Source organism: Aquarana catesbeiana, linkage group LG08 (genome assembly GCF_042186555.1).
Source record: "Aquarana catesbeiana isolate 2022-GZ linkage group LG08, ASM4218655v1, whole genome shotgun sequence".
In the NCBI taxonomy this organism is placed as follows: Eukaryota; Metazoa; Chordata; class Amphibia; order Anura; family Ranidae; genus Aquarana; species Aquarana catesbeiana.
The window spans coordinates 26,017,116-26,035,743 of record NC_133331.1 but is presented as its reverse complement, the minus strand read 5'-3'; the positions used below and the strand labels follow the sequence as shown (position 1 = coordinate 26,035,743).

At 41.2% G+C, this 18,628-nt stretch overlaps 1 protein-coding gene across 1 annotated transcript in view; it reads right to left on the bottom strand.

Annotated features, from left to right (window-relative positions):
* Window positions 1-18,628, bottom strand: part of LOC141105646 (alpha-2-macroglobulin-like) — a 267,675-nt gene that overhangs the window by 180,209 nt on the left and 68,838 nt on the right. The window contains exons 10-14 of the mRNA XM_073595621.1: window positions 18,176-18,285; window positions 16,703-16,861; window positions 12,339-12,569; window positions 4,963-5,029; window positions 3,176-3,321 (exon numbers count right to left, since the gene is read on the bottom strand). Coding sequence (XP_073451722.1) covers window positions 3,176-3,321; window positions 4,963-5,029; window positions 12,339-12,569; window positions 16,703-16,861; window positions 18,176-18,285 — 713 coding nt within the window. The remainder of the gene's footprint in view (window positions 1-3,175; window positions 3,322-4,962; window positions 5,030-12,338; window positions 12,570-16,702; window positions 16,862-18,175; window positions 18,286-18,628) is intronic.

The window sequence follows — 18,628 nt, the reverse complement described above, 5'->3', positions numbered from 1 at the left end:
TCAGGTTAGTGCCAGTACCGCTAACACCCACGCACGCAGCATACACCTCCCTTAGTGGTATAGTATCTGAATGGATCAATATCTGATCCGATCAGATCTATACTAGCGTCCCCAGCAGTTTAAGGGTTCCCAAAAACGCAGTGTTTGCGGGATCAGCCCAGATACCTGCTAGTACCTGCATTTTGCCCCTCCGCCCGGCCCAGCCCAGCCCACCCAAGTGCAGTATCGATCGATCACTGTCACTTACAAAACACTAAACGCATAACTGCATCGTTCGAAGAGTCAGGCCTGATCCCTGCGATTGCTTACAGTTTTTTTGGTAGCGTTTTGGTGAACTGGCAAGCACCAGCCCCAGGCAGCGTCAGGTTAGTGCCAGTAGCGATAACACCCACGTACACACCATACACCTCCCTTAGTGGTATAGTATCTGAATGGATCAATATCTGATCCGATCAGATCTATACTAGCGTCCCCAGCAGTTCAGGGTTCCCAAAAACGCAGTGTTAGCGGGATCAGCCCAGATACCTGCTAGCACCTGCGTTTTGCCCCTCCGCCCGGCCCAGCCCAGCCCACCCAAGTGCAGTATCGATCGATCACTGTCACTTACAAAACACTAAACACACATAACTGCAGCGTTCACAGAGTCAGGCCTGATCCCTCCGATCGCTAACAGTTTTTTTGGTAGTGTTTTGGTGAACTGGCAAGCACCAGCGGCCTACTACACCCCGGTCGTAGTCAAACCAGCACTGCAGTAACACTTGGTGACGTGGTGATTCCCATAAGTGCAGTTCAAGCTGGTGAGGTTGCAAGCACAAGTAGTGTCCCACTGCCACCAGTAAGAATACAAACACAGGCCCGTCGTGCCCATAGTGCCCTTCCTGCTGCATTCGCCAATCCTAATTGGGTACTAGGGATGAGCCAAACACCTCCCTGTTCGGTTTGCACCAGAACTTGCGAACAGGCAAAAAATTTGTTAGAACACGCGAACACCATTAAAGTCTATGGGACACGTACATGAATATTCAAAAGTACTAATTTTAAAGGCTTATATGCAAGTTATTGTCATAAAAAGTGTTTGGGGACCCGGGTCCTGCCCCAGGGGAAATGGATCAATGCAAAAAAAAAGTTTTAAAAACGGCTGTTTTTTCTGGAGCAGTGATTTTAATAATGCTTGAAGTGAAACAATAAAAGTGTAATATCCCTTTAAATTTCGTACCTGGCGGGTGTCTATAGTATGCCTGTAAAGGGGCGCATGCTTCCCGTGTTTAGAACAGTCTGACAGCAAAATGACATTTCAAAGGAAAAAAAGTCATTTAAGCTACTCACGGCTATTAATGAATTGCCGGTCCGACAATACACATAAAAGTTCATTGATAAAAACGGCACAGTGGAACCCCGAACTAAAATTAAAAAAAAAAATGACGTGGAGGGTCCCCCTAAATTCCATACCAGGCCCTTCAGGTCTGGTATGGATATTAAGGGGAACCCTGGCCAAAATTTTTTTTAAAAATGGCATGGGGTCCCCTTCAAAATCTATACCAGACCCTTCAGGTCTGGTATGGATTTTAAGGGGAAACCAGCGCCAAAATTAAAAAAAAAAATGGCGTGGGGTCCCCCCAAAAAACCATACCAGACCCTTATCCGAGCACGCAACCTGGCAGGCCACAGGAAAAGAAGGGGGGATGAGAGAGCGCCCGCCTCCTGAACCGTCCCAGGCCACATGCCCTCAACATTGGGAGGGTGCTTTGGGGTAGCCCCCCAAAACACCTTGTCCTCATGTTGATGAGGACAAGGGCCTCATCCCCACAACCCTGGCCGGTGGTTGTGGGGGTCTGCGGGGGGGGCTTTTCAGAATCTGGAAGCCCCTTTAACAAGGGGATCCCCAGATCCCAGCCCTCCCCCCTGTGTGAAATGGCAAGGGGGTACCCCTACAATTTCACTAAAAAACTGTCAAAAATGCTAAAAATGACAAGAGACAGTTTTTGACAATTCCTTTATTTAAATGCTTCTTCTTTCTTCTATCTTCTAACTTCCTTCAGTTTCTTCCTCCATCTTCTTCTTCTTCTGCTTCTTCTGGGTCTTCTGGTTCTTCCTCCAGTGTTCTTGTCCGGCATCTCCTCCGCGGCATCTTCTTCCCTTCTTCTCTTCGGGCCGCTCCACGTCCATGATGGCATGGAGGAAGGCTCCCGCTCTTCTCTTCATCTTCTTCTCTTCATCTTCTTCTCTTCATCTTCTTTTCAGCCACTCCACATCCATGCTGGCATGGAGGGGGGCTCCCGCTGTGTGCCTGGTATGGAATTTAGGGGGACCCCCACGTCATTTTTTTTTTAAATTTTGGTTCGGGGTTCCCCTGTGGGGAATTCCCATGCCATTTTTATCAATGAACTTTTATCAGTATTGTCGGACCGGCAATTCATTAATAGCCGTGAGTAGTTTTAAATGACTTTTTTCCTTTGAAATGTCATTTTGCTGTCAGACTGTTCTAAACACGGGAAACATGCGCCCCTTTACAGGCATACTATAGACACCCCCCAGGTATGAAATTTAAGGAATATTACATTTTTATTGTTTCACTTCAAGCATTATTAAAATCACTGCTCCCGAAAAAACGGATGTTTTTAAAACTTCTTTTTGCATTGATTCATGTCCCCTGGGGCAGGACCCGGGTCCCCAAACACTTTTTATGACAATAACTTGCATATAAGCCTTTAAAATGAACACTTTTGTTTATTCATGTTCGTGTCCCATAGACTTTAACGGTGTTCGCGTGTTCGAACAAATTTTTTGCCTATTCGCAAGTTCTGCTGCGAACCAAACCTGGGGGTGTTTGGCTCATCCCTAGTCACCAATAACAACCCAGAAATCTCGACTGATCTGAGCCTGTTAGTAATGCACAACATTGGGACCACTGACAAGTAAAGTAAATAACATTTATTATCTTGTTACAATGACATCTGAGAGTGGGTGTGATATATTGCATATTAGGCAGCAAGCAAACATCCTTGAAGCTGATGTGTTAAAAGTAGAAACATTAAAAAAAAACATAGACAGCATTTAAAACCTGACAGAGGTTCTAAACCTTCTCCATTCTATTTAAAACATAAACATTTTGAATGGAGTTAGGCTTTAAGTCTTGCTATGAATACAGAGTAAGCTAAGTGCTTAAACCACTCACTTTATTCTGAAGGCATTGCTGTATTCTATATTTTGCTGAATCAGCCACAATATCTCCATCTGGTAATATAGTATACACAAGTGCCCGAAAAGTTGAAGATGTCCCTGCACTTAAAGGAAGCTTCAGTGTGGCCTTGCCATGAAGATCTGCAGGAGAAGAAGAGCACATAGAGAGGCATACTGATCAAACAAGGTTTATCATTTGCACAGTCATTTGTAATGCATTTATAATTCTTTTAATTAAGGGGAAAATTATTAGGGAGTCTTATACTAACTTGTCCTTGATCCAGCTAGATATTGGTTGTATGAATTTCTGTGACTGGGCAGATTTTGACAAGAGGCTGTATGGCCAAAATGAAGACAATGGAGGTTATTTACTAAAGGAAAATCCATTTTGCACTGCAAGTGCACTTCCAAGTGCACTGAAAGTGCACTTGGAAGTGCAGTCACTGTAGATCTGAGGGGGACATGCAAGGAAAATAAAAAACAGCATTTTAGCTTGCACATGATTGGATGATAAAATCAGCAGAGCTTCCCCTCATTTCAGATCTACCCCTTGGATTTAGAGCGACTGCACTTCCAAGTGAATGTTCAATGCATTTTCAAGTGCACTTGCAGTGCAAAGTGGATTTGTCTTTCATAAATAACCCCCAATATCTCACTGGGTCAGGCACAAAAAGGTATAAAACTTGGAGGGGGGCTGAGGATGGGTCAAACTATAAAATACAGTGCCTTGAAAAAGTATTCATACCCCTTGAAATGTTCCACATTTTGTCATGTCACAACCAAAAATGTTATTGGTATTTTATGTGAAAGACCAACACAAAGTGGCACATAATTGTGAAGTGGAAGGAACATCAATGGTTTTCAACATTTTTTACAAATAAATATGTGAAAAGTGTGCCGTGCATTTATATACTCAATACTTTGTAGAACCAACTTTCAGTGCAATTACAGCTGCAAGTCTTTTTGGGGATGTCTCCACCAGCTTTGCACATGTAGAGAGTAACATTTTTACCCATTCTTCTTTGCAAAATAGCTCAAGCTCTGTCAGATTGGATGAAGAGTGTCTGTGAACAGCAATTTTAAAGTTTTGCCACAGATTCTCAATTGGATTTAGGTCTGGACTTTGACTGGGCTATTGTAACACCTGAATATGCTTTGATCTAAACCATTTCATTATAGCTCTGGCTTTATGTTTAGGGTCATTGTCCTGCTGGAAGGTGACCCTCCGCCCCAGTCTCAAGTGTTTTCCAGACTCTAACAGGTTTTCTTCTAAGATTGCCCTGTATTTGGCTCTGTCCATTTTCCTATCAACTCTGACCAGCTTCCCCGTCCCTGCTGAAGAAAAGCATCCCCACAACATGATGCTGCCACCACCATTTTTCATAGTGGGGATGGTGTGTTCAGGGTGAGTGCAGTGTTAGTTTTCTGGTTTCACTAGATTTTAGTTAGGGGTATCAGAATAAAGGGGACTGAATACAATAATAAATATCCCAATAAAATACATTTACATTTTAGGTTGTAACATGACATAATGTGGAAAATTTCAAGGGGTGTGAATACTTTTTCAAGGCATTGCAAGTGTACTGGCACTCAAGATCCTTGAATCAGAATGTAAGGTCCACTTGTTAACTAGTGGTTCACCCCTTTAGAAAAATAAAACACCTGTAAAAAAAAAAAGAATATACTTACCTTATACCATGGGTGCTGCATTCCAAAGATTTTTAAGGGGCGGGACACTTTTTAATAAGCTTAATATATGATACAAGCATGAACTTATCTTACCTTCATTTTTATTTTCAGTGCTTATTTCTAAAGATCCATAATCTTGAACAGAGCCTTTAAAAGTCACCTTTTAAAATAATAGGGGAAAAAATAGGTTGTTGTGTAATTAAAGCAGTATTAAACCCAAAACCAAAAATATAATATATTGCAGTTTACCAATTGTTAAGGCCGGGTTTACACTGGTGCGACACGACAGCCGTCCTACTTTGGATCCGACTTTGCCCTGCGACTTGAGGCTGACATAAGTCCGACTTTCAATGTACAGGGATCCCCGCCAATACCAGGCACCATGTTTTGAGGGGGAACTCCACGCCAAATTTTAAATAAAAAATTGGCATAGGTTCACCAAAGAAACGTGGGGGTCCCCCCAAAATCCATACCAGACCCTTATCCGAGCATGTAGCCCGGCCGGTCAGGAAAAGGGGTGGAGATGAACGGGCGCCCCCCCTCCCGAACCATACCAGGCTGCATGCCCTCAACATGGGGAGTGGGTGCTTTGGGGCAGGGGGGCACCCTGCGGCCCCCACACCCCAAAGCACCTTGTCCCCATGTTGATGAGGACAAGGGCCTCTTCCCAACAATCCTGGCCATTGGTTGACGGGGTGTGTGGGCAGGGGGCTTATCGGAATCCAGGAGCCCCCTTTAATAAGGGGGCCCCCAGATTCCGCCCCCCCACCCTATGTGAGTGAGTATGGGGTACATCATACCCCTACCCATTCACCTGAAGAAAAAAGTGTCAATAAAAAAACACACTAGATAAGGTTTTTAAGGTAATTTATTAGTCTTCTTCCGACTCCGGGGGTCTCTCCAGTCTTCTCCGCTCTCTCCGGCCTCTTCTCCCACTCTCCAGTGTCTTCTGCCGGGCTCCTCTGCTAACTTCTGCTCTTTTGCCTACTCTTTTGCTAGCGTTGGCCCAGTCTTCTCCGTCATCTTCTTCCCTCTACTCTTCTTCTGATGTTGACTTGATGCTCTCTCCCGCTGTAATGCCATGTGCACGGTGCGCAATGACTTATATAGGCATGGGGCATGGTCACCGGGTGATGTATCCGGTGACCCCGCCCCTTATGATGCCACCGACCCATCATGACCCGGATGGTGATGTCATAAGGGGTGAGGTCACCGGATACATCACCAGGTGACCATGCCCCATGCCTACATAAGTTGTTGCGCACCGCGCACACGGCATTAGAGCGGGAGAGAGCGTTGTGTCAACATCAGAAGAAGAGAAGAGGGAAGAAGATGACAGAGAAGACCAGGCCAACGCTAGCAAAAGAGTGGACAAAAGAGCAGAAGATAGTGGAGGAGCCCGGCAGAAGACACCAGAGATTGGGAGAAGAGGCCGGAGAGAGCGGCGAAGTCGGAAGAGACTTCCGACGTCGGAAGAAGACCCCGGGAGCTGCCTAATAAATTACTTTAAAAACATGTCTAGTGTGTTTTTTTTATTGACACATTTTTTCCCCAGGTGAATGGGTAGGGGTACGATGTACCCCATACTCATTCACATAGGGTGGGGGGGCCGGGATTTGGGGGACCCCTTATTCCCATAAGCCCCCCGCCTGCAGACTCCGACAACCAATGGCCAGGGTTGTCGGGAAGAGGCCCTTGTCCTCATCAACATGGGGACAAGGTGGTTTGGGGTGGGGGGTGCCGGGCGGCACCTATGCCCCAAAGCACCCACCCCCCCATGTTGAGGGCATGCAGCCTGTTACGGTTTGGGAGGGGGCGCTCGCTCGTCCCCACCCCTTTTCCTGACCAGCTGGGCTGCGTGCTCGGATAAGGGTTTGGTATGGATTTTGGGGGGTCCCCCACGCAGAACGGCATAGGGGGCTCCCCTTAAAATCCATACCAGACCAAAGGGCCTGGTATAGTCTTGGAGGGGGAACCCATGCAGGTTTTTTATTTAAAATTTGGCATGGAGTTCCCCCTCAAGATCATCAGAGCACAAGTCGCATGCCAAAGTCAGATCAGGTAAGACGGCGATCTGACTTTGATCCGACTTCAATGATAGTCAATGGGCTGAAGTAGGATCAAAGTCGGACCAAAGTTGTACAGGGAGCATTTTTAAAGTCGGACCGACTTGTGTTGGACCAGTTTAGATGGCTCCCACAGGGAAACATTGATTTTCACACGTCATGCGACATGAGCTCCCAATGTCGGAGCGTTTGTCGCCTAAATGTGATGCCCCTTGCAATTAGAAGAAAATCAGGCTAAAGCCTCATACACATGATTTTCCGCAGACAAAACCTCAGACTTTTGTCCAAAGGGCGTTGGCCCCAAACTTGTCTTGCATACAGACGGCACACAATTGTCAGCCAACAAACACAAACATAGTGACATACTAGACGTTCTACGAGCCAAAAAAGAGAAAGTTCAATTGTTAGGCACCACCCTTTGGGCTCCTTCTGCTAATTTCATGTTGAAGTTTGGTGAGTGTTGATTCGTGCTTTTCATTTCGTGCTTTTGTTTTTGTGCTTTTAATCTCACGCTTTTCAGTTTGTTTCTGAACAGCCATTCGTCAACCAGACATGCTGCGTAATCAGAGGAGATAACGTGTTATTAATTATTGGCCTTGGAATTATTGCTTTGACCCAAGTCCAGTCCAGGAATAGGAGGAGGAGTATTTCTTGGACCAAAAATTGGTTGCTTTATAAATCCTGACCAATTATGTCATATGCCTTTGCTGTGGGAGCTCCGGGAGAATAATCCGGATGATTTTCGGAATTATCTCTGGATGACGGACCCCTGCTTTCGCCAACTCTTGGCAATGTTGATATTAAAAGCAGGACACGTGCATGAGGCTTTTATTTTATTTTTTGGTTTAATAATGATTTGATTTGGTATATTTTCTATATTTTTGGATGCAAAGAATGTACTTTTTGGTTAAGTTCTATTGGCAGATAGCATGTCCAATTTTATTGGTTTTCTTTTTTTAATGCACAATAAAAAAATCGTGGAGAATAATACTCGGCTATGTGTTTTACTTCAAATAACAGTTAGGGAGTAGGCAGTTACAGTTAAAAAATACAATGTAAAATTAACAAGGGACACCAACATAGTTGTATCTTTGATCTTAAAAAACTATGGGATAATGGTGTTATAGTAATATTATTCTTGATATCACTAGAAAATAAAAGCCTTTTAAAATACGTTTGGCAGAACTCCATCGGTATCACCAGCAAAGCAGCTTCATTATTATCCCATTAAAGAAGAAGAGAATGTGCGCTGCATTTCAAGATTTCATAATTTGCCAGGTCACGAATATTAATTCTCCATTACGAACGCTAGTTTACAAGACCGCCCGCTTCTGGCTCGTCCTTGCTTCCGAGCATGCGTGTTTGTAATTTGGACTTTTGGCCGACGGACTTGTGTACACACGCTCAGAAAATCCAACAAAAAACATTTGTCCGCGGAAAATTTATAAACCTGCCATCCAACATTTGTCCATGGAAAGTTGGCCAACAATTGTCTGATGAAGCGTACACACGGTTGGATTTTCCGCTAACAGCCTGTCATCACACAATTCCCATTGGAAAATCTGATCATGTGTACGAGGCTTTAGAAAGGGATTGGAACATTTTTTACAACAGTGTTTCTCAATCCTGTCTTCAGTTCCCATCCAACAGTGTATTTTTTTGTTAGGTAATCTGATATTCTGTATGCACAGGTGAAACAATTATTAGCTCAGCATGGAGTATCGGTTTGGCAAACAATGTCCAAATAGAGAACAATAAAAGAGCTGCCTTGAGTTTCTTTTATTTATTTCAAGGTGGAGCCAGATGGAAGCTGCAGTTATTCCACTCTAGGTGTTCTAGTTATATAAGCTCTCAGCCAACAAAAAGGGTCGTCTGCTAACCTATTTCCAGGCACAAATGACAAAAGTGTAAAACACTGACCAGCAGTATGCAACATACATATTTTGTACAATGAATGGATGATGGCAACTACACCCTTAATTGCGAAGGCAGACCTACTTCAATAATCAATGCGCTTTGAAGGGAAAATAATCCTTAATCCAATCCTGATTGTAAATCAGTTGCTGAGCTTGGTAAAGTATCATCATACTGAAAATAAGGCCTCCTATTTACTCACCTGGTTTCCAAATATTAATGGATCTTTTCTCCTGAGATAAACAGACTAATATAATTATGTTAATTTTTCATTTTTTTTCTTCAGAAAGCTTACTGTATACTGTTCAGTTAAACAATAAAACATGAAATACTTACATCAATAAAAAAAAAAAAAAGTTTTTGTTGATTGTGAGTGGAACTTGATGAATGAAGTTTTACAATAAAACCTTTTTATATTTTGAAGTTTTATATCGCAAATGTTTACATTTGAGGTTTATTTTACCACACACATGCTGTATATATTCATAATGTTATATATACTATATACAGTGGGGACAGAAAGTATTCAGACCCCCTTAAATTTTTCACTTTTTGTTATATTGCAGCCATTTGCTAAAATCATTTAAGTTCATTTTTTTCCTCATTAATGTACACACAGCACCCCATATTGACAGAAAAACACAGAATTGTTGACATTTTTGCAGAGTTATTAAAAACTGAAATATCACATGGTCCTAAGTATTCAGACCCTTTACTGTGACACTCATATATTTAACTCAGGCGCTGTCCATTTCTTCTGATCATCCTTGAGATGGTTCCACACCTTCATTTGAGTCCAGCTGTGTTTGATTATACTGATTGGACTAGATTAGGAAAGCCACACACCTGTCTATATAAGACCTTACAGCTCACAGTGCATGTCAGAGCAAATGAGAATCATGAGGTCAAAGGAACTGCCTGAAGAGCTCAGAGACAGAATTGTGGCAAGGCACAGATCTGGCCAAGGTTACAAATACATTTCTGCTGCACTTGAGGTTCCTAAGTGCACAGTGGCCTCCATAATCTTTAAATGGAAGACGTTTGGGATGACCAGAACCCTTCCTACAGCTGGCCGTCTGGCCAAACTGAGCTTTCGAGGGAGAAGAGCCTTGGTGAGAGAGGTAAAGAAGAACCCAAAAATCACTGTGGCTGAGCTCCAGAGATGCAGTCGGGAGATGGGAGAAAGTTGTAGAAAGTCAACCATCACTGCAGCCCTCCACCAGACGGGGCTTTATGGCAGAGTGGCCCGATGGAAGCCTCTCCTCAGTGCAAGACACATGAAAGCCTGCATGGAGTTTGTTAAAAATACACCTGAAGGACTCCAAGATGGTGAGAAATAAGTTTCTTTGGTCTGATGAGACCAAGATAGTACTTTTTGGCCTTGATTCTAAGTGGTATGTGTGGAGAAAACCAGGCACTGCTCATCACCTGTCCAATACAGTCCCAACAGTGAAGCATGGTGGTGGCAGCATCATGCTGTGGGGGTGTTTTTCAGCTGCAGGGACAGGACGACTGGTTGCAATCGAGGTAAAGATGAATGCAGCCAAATACAGAGATATCCTGGATGAAAACCTTCTCCAGAGTGCTCAGGACCTCAGACAGGGCCGAATATTTGTGAATGATAGTGAAAAATCCCACGCCACAAAAAAAATGGAATATAAAATAAAGAATAAATATAATAAGCTGCTAATCCCAAAAACTAAATGACATAATCACTAGTGCAAATTGAAAAAGGAGGATGGTGGGAAGCGCTGTTGTGAGCTAATTAAACTAGAAAATAAATTTTCTCGAATCTATTTATTTTCTAGTTTAATTAGCTCACAACAGCGCTTCCCACCATTCTCCTTTTTCAATGGGCCGAAGGTTTACCTTACAACAAGACAATGACCCTAAGCACACAGCTAAAATAACGAAGGAGTGGCTTCACAACAACTCCGTGACTATTCTTGAATGGCCCAGCCAGAGCCCTGACCTAAACCCAATTGAGCATCTCTGCAGAAACCTAAAAATGGCTGTCCACCAACATTTACCATGCAACCTGACAGAACTGGAGAGGATCTGCAAGGAGGAATGGCAGAGGATCCCCAAATCCAGGTGTGAAAAACTTGTTGCATCTTTCCCAAAAAGACTCATGGCTGTATTAGATCAAAAGGGTGCTTCTACTAAATACTGAGCAAAGGGTCTGAATACTTAGGACCATGTGATATTTCAGTTTTTCTTTTATAATAAATCTGCAAAAATGTCAACAATTCTGTGTTTTTATGTCAATATGGGGTGCTGTCTGTACATTAATGAGGGAAAAAAATGAACTTAAATGATTTTAGCAAATGGCTGCAATATAACAAAGAGTTGAAAATTTAAGGGGGTCTGAATACTTTCCGTCCCCACTGTGTATATATATATATATATATATATATATATATATATATATATATATATATGCACACACACTCAGGGTAGCTATGGCTTTCACATTAGTTTAAATGCATGGTTTAAAGATTAAAAAGCAGTAGGATCACTGGGAAACCAGACAGCTTCAACTCACATAAATCTTCGAATGTTACAGTTGAAGAATGATGATGCTAGAGTAGCCTTTCTTTCCAATCTTTCATGGAGGAACCCTTGAAATAACTTTTTGGTCTCAGAAAATTGCTGCTAATAATTACTATATCTATAGCTAGTACATTAGTATGATGGCCATGAGCAAGTCTGGTCTAGTTTGTAGGTTGGTTTCAGTCCTGTGCAAAGGCACACCCATTTTCAATGTCTTCTCATGTCCTGCTTAATGAGAATCCATATTCAAAACCTTCTAAAAAACACTCTGTTATACTCACTTTGGGTTTTCATGTATCAACCAGGAAAAAATTGGCCAACTGATTGCCCATATTTTCTTACTTTTGCTGCTCACAATGAATTAAAGTGTTAGCAAGCTGCATTAAAAAAAAAGGTCTCCCAGTAATGCTGGTATGCATATTATGGTAAGTATTGGTAAGGCAAGTATCCCGATACTTTTGGTAATATAGTGCATATTGCTGACTGTATTGGCATCAATATGTAAATCCTTGTACGTGTGCAGTTTATGTCTGTGTTCATATACAGATCAGCATCCTGTTGCTGTCTGTCACCTGGTGAGGTGACTTTCTATAAAGTTGGAGATAGAAGAATGAAATACATTCTATCTCTCACCTGCAGCAAGTTGCAGTGTGATTTTTTTTTTTTGATTGTCAAAGGCAATATTGGGCATACAGGAAGGAGAGATTTCAGGGTGAGCGTCACCAGTGTTTTGATATTCACTTCAACAACGGTGGTGACAAAGGGCCTACAGAACTGCAAGGGTGGTCATTCTCTATCTGCTATGCATCCATAGAAAGAAGAAGGGGTGGGCTAAAAAAAAACAAAAAACATGTGTACAGATCTTTTAGCATGTAAAATGCTTCCTACATATAAAATTTAATTTTTCATGTTGCCAAAATGCAAAAAGATTCTCACCAAATAATGAAGGTCAAAGTGGTCAATGCCATTCTTCAGCTCTGTGTGTTTAATAATATATTCCACCTGCACCTCCTGCTGCCCTTCACATGGGAGGACTTTGTCCAGGGAATGGAGTTTCAGGAAACTCTTATTACGGGAGTAGAAGGGTTTAAGATTCAGATTTGCTTTACCATAATCAGGGACTATGTTGCCATAAACATATGGTTGATCCTGCAGGTTTGTTCTTGCCTTTGATAAGAAGACAAATATAACAAAAAATAAATTTTGTTTAAAAGAGCTTCTCATGTTTTAGATAAAATTACATTAGACTGGATTAACTAATTATGATGGCATTTAAATATAAATAATAAAGGATAATATTAAATGTACATATTATTTTATCACTGCATAGAAAAAGACAGAGAAGGTTGATTACCGTGGACTAAGAACCTGAGACAACATACCTCCCAACTTTTTGATATTTAAATGAGGGACACCTATTAGAAAAAGTATGCAGGCAAAGGACACACCCCCTGTCACCCCCCCCCCTTAAAGGAGAATTATACAAAAAAGATTTTACCCACAAGTGCTGCTTTTTTTTATTTTACCACTACTAATCCTTTATATTGTCTTTTAAAATTTACAAATGCAGCAATTTAGACATTGGGTGAAAGGTTTAGCACTGGGAAACACTTTTTGAAAGATAAAAAGTGCATTTTATATACAACTATATAGATCAGATCAAAATGAGGGACAAATGAGGAAGAAAGAGGGACAGAGGGACTTTGTTCCAAATCAGGGACAGTCCCTCGAAATCAGGGACAGTTGGGAGCTATGGGCTACTGTTTGCATCCCTCTCTATAAAAGTCAATGGAAATTTTAAAAGGAACCTAAAGCAGATTGATGCAACCTAAAGGGAGGCCAAATGCAAATCAGGAGGTCAACTGTGGGTCAAAGGCACCTGTCAATGTGTTCTAAATAATCTCAGAAAAATGTCAAACTGATATCAAAAGCCAATGGAATGCACTGGAAAGCAAGCTGTATATACCTATTGGCATGTCCCAAAGTAACAGGCTCTTAGACCATTTTTAAAGTAACCATTTGTGTGTTGTATCATTTTATATAACAGTGGCTAAGTAATGGAAACCCAATGAAATATACTCATCAGAAATTGAGAAACATAACAAGAGCTTATTTATTTTATTTTATTTATTTATGTGCTGCCCACTCATTTTCTTATTTAAGGTTTCAGAAAACAGAGACAGAAATATAAATGTAGGACAATTAATCTCCAAGGCTACATTCACAAGTCAGCATTTTGAATCACAGGCAGATTTGCCATAATTCTGTCCAATTTGAGAGCGCCGATGTGTGAATGACAAATCACGGGACTCACATTTGAGATGCCATTCATTTGAATGGCACCTAAAATCGCAGTGCAGGTCTGCTGAGATTGTCATGCCATATGGTGTGACCAAATCCCCATATTTTTCAATATGTTCAGGTGTTTTAAATAGCCTTGCAGGAGTTAAATGTTATGTGTGAGCTGTAATCTTTTGTTCTATTTGTATGGTCTTATGGCTGCACCATCTTTAATGCATTTTTTTAGGGTGTGCCCCCCCAAAGTCCTTGTTTGTCACGCCATAAATCATGCTGCAATCGCGGCAACCCCCAACGCTGGAAGCATGTTGCCCAAAAGTAGCTCCTGGACTTTTTTTTGGGGATATATGCTCCCCGTGATGCCGGTTTCCGTGATTACGGCAGGATTTATTGAGCGACAATCACGGCAGACCCAGACCTCATTTGTCGGTGTCCTTCAAATGAATGGCATCTAAAATGCGAGTCCCGCAATTTGTCATTCGCACATCGCCGCTTTCAAATCGTGGGAAGAATTGCGCTGAAATGTGAAGTGCTGAAGTGTGAATGCAGCCTAAGGAGGCCATTGGAAGCACACATGTGAAAGTAATGATATTTAAGGGGCTATAACAACAGTGAACTCTAGTGTAATGTGTCTCCAGGCATGACTGTCTGCTGAAGCATGTCTTCAGTCTCCAACTACTCATATAGCATGTTCACAGTCTATGACCATCTCCTGTAGCACCTATGTGGTTTTTACCAATCGCATGTAGAATGTCTGTAGTCTTTGATTGTTTCCTGTTACATCTGAAGTTTTTGACAGCTGTCTGTACCATTATATTGAGGAATCACACATTCAGTTCTGGAGGTTTTACACACTATGCACAGGTTTTGATTTGCTTCCAACTAAATGGATGGAAGGGATACATTTGTTCCTTGATGGCCATTCCTAGTTGCCAAAGTTGACAGAACTCTGCTCCAGGGGTTGGATGAGTGTCTGTCTTAGCAGCTTGGACATGGTAATTATATTGGTACCATAGTGACCATAGTCAATGGCAGCCAGGCACTGTTTCTTTAAGGCATATTTGTTTATAAAACTGTTCAGGGCAATGTCTTTATTTAGTTTCACAATAGTAAAATAAATTGGGCAAAATGTAGATCTGTTTCTTCAAATTTAAAAACGATTTGCTTGATCATGGAAGCAACCACCAATGGGTTCTTCTAAGAGATAGAGCCTAACTATGCAATCCTATCCCCATACACCCCCTAAAGGTTAGGGATGGTGTGAAGTACTCCAGTAAGCCTACTCTCATCCCACCTCCCACTTCTGTTTTTGCTCAAGAACCCATCATTCCAAACACTGGGTCACTTCAGGCCTATTTAGCCTTCATAGCCTAGTCAAACCTGACAGCCTTAAAACCTTACAAAGGCTCAGAATTATTCACAAGCTACCAAACGTTAAAATATTTATGTAGATACCTTCAAGTCAAACTCTTTATACTTACAGCTGTCTCATACCCCATTGGGGAAACCTATGTTCACTTCAAATGTACAGCGAGCACCCTCACTCTCCTGGCCTAATTTCTGAAATCTATTCAATGCTACTAAAATCATGCTTTTGCGACCCTTTCCACATATTAACACATATGGAAATCATAGCTGGGCTACAAACTGGCGGAGGAGGACCGGACACAGACATGGCTTACAATAAAGGTTTGCTCCCAAAATCCTCTAGCAGTGGAACAAATTGTAGAGTGCTTACTCACTGGTACCTAATACTTAGGCAAGCTAGCTAGCTAGCTAGCTTAGTACCAAAGTTTCTTTCCACCTGTTTTGGTAGCTGCTTGGAGGCTGGCACATTCTTCCCTATACTGCATAGATTCTAGAGCAAAGTACACTGAATATTGCATATTATATGCTCAAAAATCTATATGAAACCATATCACATCACATGCTTGATAATGTAGATACTGTAAACACCCCTTTAAATTTCTAAACCATCTGTTCAAAGCCACCAAACAAATGATCACAAAGGCATGGATATCACAATTGCTTAAAACTTTGGAAGTCAAGCCAAGATTATCCCAAATTATGGGCTATGAAAAATGGATGACCACGCTCACTAAAAATGCTATGGCCCTCTATGAAAATTTTTTGGAACCATGGGCTCACTATTTCAGACCTTAGACACCTTCTAACACACTGAGCCAATTTACCCATTCTCCTAGCCGACCAGTTGGAGGTAGAGCCCTCCGCCATCTCCCCTTCAGCCAGTCTTCCTTACTGTGATCCCTCTTATCCATCTCTTTTCCTTTTTCTCTCTGTTCTGACTTTTTACACTTAGCAGTACCTTAGAATTTATCTATGATCTCCGAAGAAACATATCTCATAATGACACAAAACAATGTATTAACTGTAATTCCCATTTTACCTCTATTGTCAACAGCATAATGTCATAATGCAATTGTAACTGCTTTGTAATGCAATCGTATTAGTACTCCAGCACCACTGAATGTCATAAACGTTATCTTTTGCATATTCCACCCAATTTGCTATCGAAATAAAAATATTGAACAAGAAAAATGTCAAGTTTGCTGAATCCTGGATTCTTTTTCCAGTGGGTGTTGCTTAGGGATCAATGGTAATGCACCTAAAATACACATTGCACCTACAAAAGCAACATATTTACAACACAAAAAATGTAAAAAATTTGAAAGGAGCCTACAGCATGATTTTTATTGAATAAAAGATTTAATGCAGTTTTTGCCACAGCTTGTCCTTTTTTTGTTGTTGTTTTTTTTTTTTTTTTGCCAATCTACCTTCATTTTTATACTTTGATGTGATATTGCCACTTTTCCTGTCAAAGGTTTTTAAATATTTTAGTGTGAATATAATATATATAGAATATAGGGAAATTGGGCGAATTATGTCAAACTAAACTTTTTTTGACAACCCATTTAACTAGCCCCCTTAACATAGAAATTTAGAAACACACATATAGCAATGTTTCAAAAAAATGTTAGTACCGAGAGAGATATTCGTCCCTTCCATTCACTTGTATTAACACTGAAAGAAGCTTGTCCATTGTCATCTGTCACCAAGGTTTCATTGATTGAATTGATTAAACTTCTTAGGTAAACCTTAATGCCTGGTATCGGGTTATCACCAGCATCCACCACTTTAACCTGAAAGAGTATTATGCCAGGAAATATGTTTTATCAGTTGTCATAGAAACAGAAGAAAAATGCATTTAATTGGCTTGTTGATGATGCACACTTTGATGCAGATATGCTAACCACGTACTGGGAGAGGCAATTATGATCGCATGTTATCTCCAAAATTGACTACTAGGAAAATCAACTGAGAAAACTCAGTGGAATGGAATGTATTTAGAATGGAATTGTATGTGGAATGGAAGGGTCCCGGATTTGAACCATCTAAAAAATTTTGAAAGCAAAGCCCATGTGCACAGCCCAAAAGAATAACGTACAAAATGGGATGCTTGCGCAAAGAAAGGTGTAGTTGTGGGGTATAGGTTGTGGGGTATAGTGGATCTTAAAAGGGTACGGAATTCTATAGCAAGACACAAACAAGGTAACCATTAGTAGAAGTGTAATTGTCCATGAAACTTCATTGTGTTCCACATCAATGCCACATGAAGATAATGAAGAAAGAGACAAAGACACATAAATGAATGCAGACAATCCAAATGCTGTAAAAGAAGAAACCAGGCCACAAGAGGCTTCAATCAGGAAATCAGCCAGAAGCAACAAATGCATCCCAGCCAAACGTCTGTCCTATGCTGTCATGTAGGATTAAAACCAGAGCCAGATTCATGGGATAAGATACAAAGACTTCCAACTCATGAGAAACAAAATTGGATCACAGCATTTGACAAAAACACTTACAAAAATCAGATTTTTAAAACTGAGATCTGAATTAAGACTAAAATAAGGGGTAGTTGTTGAGTGGGAGTGTTGGAACACAGAATTGTATTTTATGCAACAACTACTGCACATCAGTATTTAGTAGAGATATATTCTTCAACCAGTAGATGACAGTGTTTATATGTTTGTAGCTGCATTTATAGTATGCTCTGTGTCTTTTCCCTGAGTAAAGGTTCCGGTTTCCTGTCTACAGATAAGCAGCAAAGCCCATGTGGACTGTGCACTGTCTGTTCTTTAGGACCATATAAAGAATTTCTAACAAAAACAAATTGATTATTAATAGCCGGCGACAGTAATCGTACGAAATAAAAAAAAAAACAAAAGCACAGACTGGTTGTATTGAAATTGACCGATCGGTTGAGTTCAGTACAAGCGGCCTGCCTACAGATGGATCAAAATTTGTCCGGTTCAGCAGGATTTTGATCCGTCTGTGGCCGGTTTTACTGTTGTTTTCAGACATGTGATTGTTATTTTCAGCTCTCATTGGTTATAACAATTACAAAAACAAATTTTATGGCAAAATAAGATTTACAGAAATGTTATGCAACTCACCAATCCACTGAATGGGATCCCAGATTTATAGTTACTGTCAGCATCAACAAAGGACACCTTACTGATTACATTGGATATAGCAGCCTGACTGACTGTAGATAACTCAATTCCTGGCAGAAGAATTTTTGAAAAGAAATAAGAGATCAGCTTTGGAAAATCATTGGATCCTCCATTATTCTAACCTTAACATCTTTGTCAGGGGTGCCCAAACTTTTAAAGAGCTAGGGCGACAGTGCTTAAGCGACTTGATAACCGGTGGTGTGCCACAATGAGCAGAGCGGGCAAATGACAGATCTGTGGGACAGATCCCCTTCAGTTTATTTTTTAGCAGCTTGTATTGGAGGTAGGCGAATGTAAACGGACACATCACTCCATATAGGTAAATGGAGAGTCCGATAGGGTCCGCCTGAAAAACAGATTTTTTGTGGAAGGGGCCTAAGGCTGCGCTTTCCC